The sequence below is a fragment of the Chenopodium quinoa genome, unplaced genomic scaffold (assembly GCF_001683475.1).
Source record: "Chenopodium quinoa cultivar QQ74 unplaced genomic scaffold, ASM168347v1, whole genome shotgun sequence".
Classification (NCBI taxonomy): Eukaryota; Viridiplantae; Streptophyta; class Magnoliopsida; order Caryophyllales; family Amaranthaceae; genus Chenopodium; species Chenopodium quinoa.
The window spans coordinates 2,317,181-2,322,943 of record NW_018745461.1 but is presented as its reverse complement, the minus strand read 5'-3'; the positions used below and the strand labels follow the sequence as shown (position 1 = coordinate 2,322,943).

The window sequence follows — 5,763 nt, the reverse complement described above, 5'->3', positions numbered from 1 at the left end:
ACCCATCTGAAAAATCTTTGATTTTAAATCGAACGACTAAAAAATTTTCAAATATATATACATCATAATCTATATCGCTATAATTTACAATATATACCTTAAAAAAGCATTGTGTACGTTTATTTAATTTTGTTTTTCGGATTTAATTCCTCATTAAATTAACATCAAAGAAAACCAATCGTCAATTTTAAATACGGAGTACAATTCAATATAATGCAACCTTTGTAAATCATTACACCGTATAACCGTATTATAGGGTTGAGTATTCTATTTAAAATACTCCAATAAATTACAATTCATCATTTATAAAGTCCAATACAACATTATTCCATATCATTCATCGTACCTTGATTAACATAACACTAATAAAATCTCATCCAAAGCATTAAACACCGTTATAATATCTCACTCACAACATAAGTTATTGTAAATCCATGTCGTTAAAAAAAATTGATGATGCATGAATATACACATGCTTACGTACACCCCTCGTCATACAATACATCAAGTTACCCTAAATTAGATATAAACATACACCACCCCAATTAATTACTACACTTAATTACCAATTTCAAAGCAAAAAAAATTAAATTAAAAAATAAGCATAGGTTAAATTAAAATTATAAAGATCAATCTAATTAGTTGTACGGACCACGAAAGCAGACTACGTGTCCCGAGGAACGCGGTTACATGAGCCCCACACCCTCAATCACCGTCCTATTTATTCCCCTCTTCCGTAACTTCTCTCCCCTCTTCATTTCTTTCTTTCAAACAAAAATAATCTCACTTTCTCTCTCTTCTTTCTCTCACTTCACTATTTGACTTTTTTTTTTTACCTATCTAAACTAACCCAACTTAAGTGTTCATCCATATCCATCCATCCATCATTCGCGGATTATGGCTGCTTCGGATAGTATGATCGCGGCCTCAAGAGACGAGTCGTGGGCGTTTCGAACGTCCTTCGACAGCGCTTGGATCTCCGAGGCGTTTGCGAGGGACGCTGAGGTTCTCACCAGAGCATTCCACAAATCCATCTGTAATAATAATAATATTAATACCAACACTTACTTCGACAATGGTGGTGCTGACGACGTTTCGTTCGCGGACCTTCTCAAGTCCGAAACGCCGTCTTCTCATCAACAAACACAAACACAGACACAAACACAAAGCGTTTCGAGCTCGGGAGGAGGGTCCGAGCCTGAAACCGTTTCGAAACGGAGCACGTTTCGAAACGCTGCGGCTCCGACTGGGAAGATTACGAAACGGAAGTCGCGTGCATCGAAACGTTCTCCGACGACGTTTATTACAGCTGATCCGGAGAATTTTCGGCAGATGGTTCAGCAAGTGACAGGTGTCCGGTTTTCTACCGGTTCATCTGTGCTTAAACCGGAACCTCAGAGACCGGTTGGAGTGGTTAACCGGTTACAAACCGGTTGTCTTTTGCCTACGCTTGATACGTCAGCGTTTTTGTTGGATCATCAGCAACAGGTTGGAGGCCCAACAAGTATGGAGTTTGGGCCGCCTGCTGTGGTGGGCCAAGCTGGTGGGCCTGGGTTTGATTTTGATGGGTTTTCTGGGTTCCCAACTTTGGAATCTCAAGCATGGATTAATTGATGAAAAGAAAAGAGAAAAAAAATAAATAAATAATGACGTAGTTAGGTATTTCAGTTTTATGAAGTTTTTTTGTTTTTTTTTTTTTTTTTTTTTGGGATCTCTTTATTTAAAAATGCACCCTTTTAATGGGAGTTTTTTAGAGGGGTATTTTAGAGAAGAATGGTGGGGTTTTGTTAATATTTTTGGAGTTAATGGTGTTTTTTTAGTTTATGAAGCTAAAGTGTAATGTAGTTTTAATCTATGGATCTTCTCAAATCTTTTAATTCAAGTAGTTATTAACTTATTATATTGATACTTGCTACTGTTATTTTATTTATAAATTTTAAGGTATCTGCATGCCTATATTCAGTATACATATGGCATAGTTGATTCATATAGAGGTTTAGAGCTAGTTATTTATACCAATAATAATTCTATAATATTATATTTGAAATTTAAATGGTTTTAATGAGATATTTTAACGAGTTACGGACAAATATTGAACTGACCAATCAATATGATTTGAAATTGAACTAAGCCTTAATAGTTGGTATAATATAATTCTATAATATTATATTTGATTGCTACTCAAATTGACCACTAAAATCTAACGAGTAGGATGGGATGTATCAATCTATCTAATGAAAACGAAATGTGTATTGAATGTACGATTAAGCTTTACAGTATCACATTTCAATGTTCATTACTGAAGGGGAAAACAAATCTTAACTTGAGATGCGTTTCTTTTACCTATTTATGGTAACTAAAAAGGCGAATTATTATTTTAACCTATCAGACCCGCTAATTCTACTGTTGTGGTAATAATGATAGGGTATCGATCAAGGCATCAATTACGTCATTACTCATGTAAGTCATAGTCTTAAGTAGTTATTATCAGTCTAATTAAATTTACCATGCTTTCGAATTGAATATATTTTATCGAAAGTTATACAAGGTTTTTTAAGGTAGGACACATTATCAATTAAGATCCGGCAGCTAACATAATATATTATATTAAGTAAATAATAAATATACATGTTAATTTTCTCATTGAATATTTATTTTCTATGGTAGTTATAAAAAAAAATTAGATGAAATCATCTAAGGTAGCAAAAAGAGTTAATCAAAATTCAGGGCCTGTTCTCTTACATTGAAATTCAGTTCACTTCAGCTCAGTTCAGTTGAGTTCAGTCAATGAGAACAGACCCATTTTATTTTCCAAAATTGTTACTCTATGTTTCTTTTTCCCCTTGCATAATGATTGGCACACACGTAACACCAATCAAGGTGTGCATTCGAGCTAAATAAGCTAATTATGATACTTTTTTTATGATAAGATAGTGCAAAATAAATATTTTTTTTTTGCCAAATTAAAGTTTTAAGCTAAGATTGCCTAGGGTTAAATCAATGGATAATATATGCCAATAATGCCATATGTAGTGATTTAATAGGTAAATGGTACTGTATTTTTGGCGCCAAAAATCAGAAAAAAAATGACATTCATGAACTTCTTTTCATTTGGCATCTTCTTTATTTATTCCTTTTCACTCTTTATCTTTCTACACTCCTAATAATCCAACATCTTGGATTTTTTTAACCTTGATTTTTATTTTTTTTTTTTTTATAATGCATGTCAATTTTCTCCTGTTTTTGTCCTTAAAGAATTAATAATCAATTAGGAGTACTTGGTATTTGGGTGTGAAATAACATAAGACAATCGAGGTTTATTGTATTCTTATTTTCAAAAGACATAATTGTTAAGAAGAAAGATTCTAAAAGGCAAAAATCGTATTGGTTAATTTGGCGAAACTTTAATTGGAAAATCTTTGATGTTGTTCATTATTAGCTAGGTGAAGCTTCCCATTTAAAGACAGCTAGATTGTCCTTGCACAACATTAATCATCCTAAGATTTTTATTTATTTTTTTAGATTTCCCTATTACCATCATGTAAATCATGACTTTATCATTCAAGCATGTAATCATGCAATCATAAGATTCACAAAGTCACACAAAACTTACCAAACAATAGAACAAAAACTTTAATATATTAAAACTGAAAATAACGTTGTTATTTTTATTGTAAAGATTTGTTCTAATTTACAGAACTGAACTTATTGAAGTTGAGCTGAGCTGAGCTTAATAGAGCTGCACAGAACAGAACTAAATTAAAAATAATTGTATCAGAACAGACCCTAAGTTTGTGATACCATATTTGTAACACCATAATCCAAATTTTTAATTACATATTATTCGTAAATCATAGTAATAGTTTTATTCTATTGTAATGAGGCATACCCATATTAAAAATTCAATTTATGTGAACCGTATACCAAAATTAGTATTAATCCTACAAAGAGTTGACTTGACTATTATAAATTAATTAGTTGATTGTAATTAACTCATAACATGAAAGCATAGGATGACGTGGCTTGGTCAGCACCGTGGTGGCCTGGTGGGTAGCTCGTGATCAACTACAAGATATTCTCCTCTCACACCAAGTATACAAAATATTTGTTGAAAAGAAAAAAAAATGCTTTAAAGTCTTAATTCAAGTCAAAAAGGAGAATTTAATATAAATTGATAAATACTCCATAATAAATATGAATATAATCTGATAATGTTAGGTATTGACAGGGTCAGTTGACTTGAGTCTCGATCTAGATTTCCTTAACCTTTGACATGTTCTATTATATACAAAGTAAGTATGCAATAAGTATTTTATTATGATTAACCCTAGGATTATTTTTTTTTCGTTAACTAAATTAAATTAAAAGTCTATTCCATTTATCAAGAATACGCATGAGATCGAATTGCACATATCGAAACATGGTAAGTATTTCATGAGCTAACAATAATATACATGTTTAAGAATTTAAACTAGCTTGAATATTCGGCTAATTCATATATTTTTAATTTATACAATAATATACGGAGTACATATTTAAGAATTTACACTAGCTCGAGTATTCGACTAATCCATATATTTTTAATTTATTTTGAGTATAAAGAAATAATATATATTGCGTATAAAACAAACTAAACAAATTAAAACATTAATATTTTAATTCTTCAAAAAAAAAAAGGTACTCAATATTTAGAATTACTTCACACATGTAAATGGAGCTTTTGCAAGACAAGCACATATACATTATTGTGTACTTCATTTATGTGCAGAGTCATTTATAGGTTGACACGTATAAAGCACATGCGATATTTATGTAGATAATGAGATGAAATTAAGAGAATATGAGATAAGCAAAATTTGCTTTGATTAATTTGACATATTTTGTTTATTGACTAGTCTTTTTCTTTTCTTTTTTTTCTTTTTTTTTTTTTGAAGGGAATTGTTTATTGACCAGTTGAATACTTGAATAGCTTAACGTACACAATTTCAATATTGCTTAGCTATTTTACAAGATATAGATTACTAAGATTAGGCTACTACATCCAATTGATTATTCCTATTTCCAAATTTCCATATACTACTTGTAGTATTTTAGTGCAAGTCAATAAAAATGGATGGTCAGTTATAATTATCTGATAAAGAATAATTTTGCAAGAATTAGACTGTCGTTGTTCATTGCTCTTGACTTTATTTGCTTTAATTTCATACATCAAGTAGCTAGCTTAATTAGTAGTGTTTGGTTTTTTTTGGTTTTTTTTTTTTTTTTTTTTTTAGGGGATGGTACAATAATGGTACAAAATAATTGTACCAATTCAAACATAGAATGGCGTGTTAGAAGAAAAAGGTTGGATCATTTATGAATCATACCTCTCTTCTGCATGTTATACCCTTGTGGCTTATATGTATGGCAACAATTTTGCTTGAGAATTATATTATTGTTTTATATTGAAATACTACCTTGGTTTTATATTTTTTTGCAACTTTGGGTATTATTCGTGACTCGTGAGATACTACGTATAAAATATTTTAAAGTTGTAAAAAATATATAACGGAGGTGATATAACAATTCAAAGATGAAAGTCTTGTGAGAAAATTCGAACTTCCAATGCCTAGCTATTGATTTAATTTGGTTAGTTCAAGAAAGGTGATTTAATTAGAAATTCCCATACTAGACTTTTTTTAACATCACCAACTCCATTGCCTGCCTGCCTTGAGCAGAAGGAAAGTGTTTAATGCTTTAATTTATTATAATGTTGTGATAAGA

The 5,763-nt window shown here is 30.8% G+C and overlaps 1 protein-coding gene across 1 annotated transcript; it reads left to right on the top strand.

Moving 5' to 3' along the window:
- Window positions 1-735: 735 nt before the first annotated feature.
- On the top strand, window positions 736-1,967 carry LOC110714787 (calmodulin-binding protein 25-like). The gene has a single exon (XM_021893335.1). The coding sequence runs from the start codon at window positions 898-900 to the stop codon at window positions 1,612-1,614; it is 717 nt and encodes a 238-aa protein (XP_021749027.1). The 5' UTR covers window positions 736-897; the 3' UTR covers window positions 1,615-1,967.
- The last annotated feature ends 3,796 nt before the right edge of the window (window positions 1,968-5,763 follow it).

Bases quoted from the DNA above. Each gene is read 5' to 3' on its own strand.
- LOC110714787 (XM_021893335.1), top strand. From the start codon at position 898: ATGGCTGCTTCGGATAGTATGATCGCGGCCTCAAGAGACGAGTCGTGG.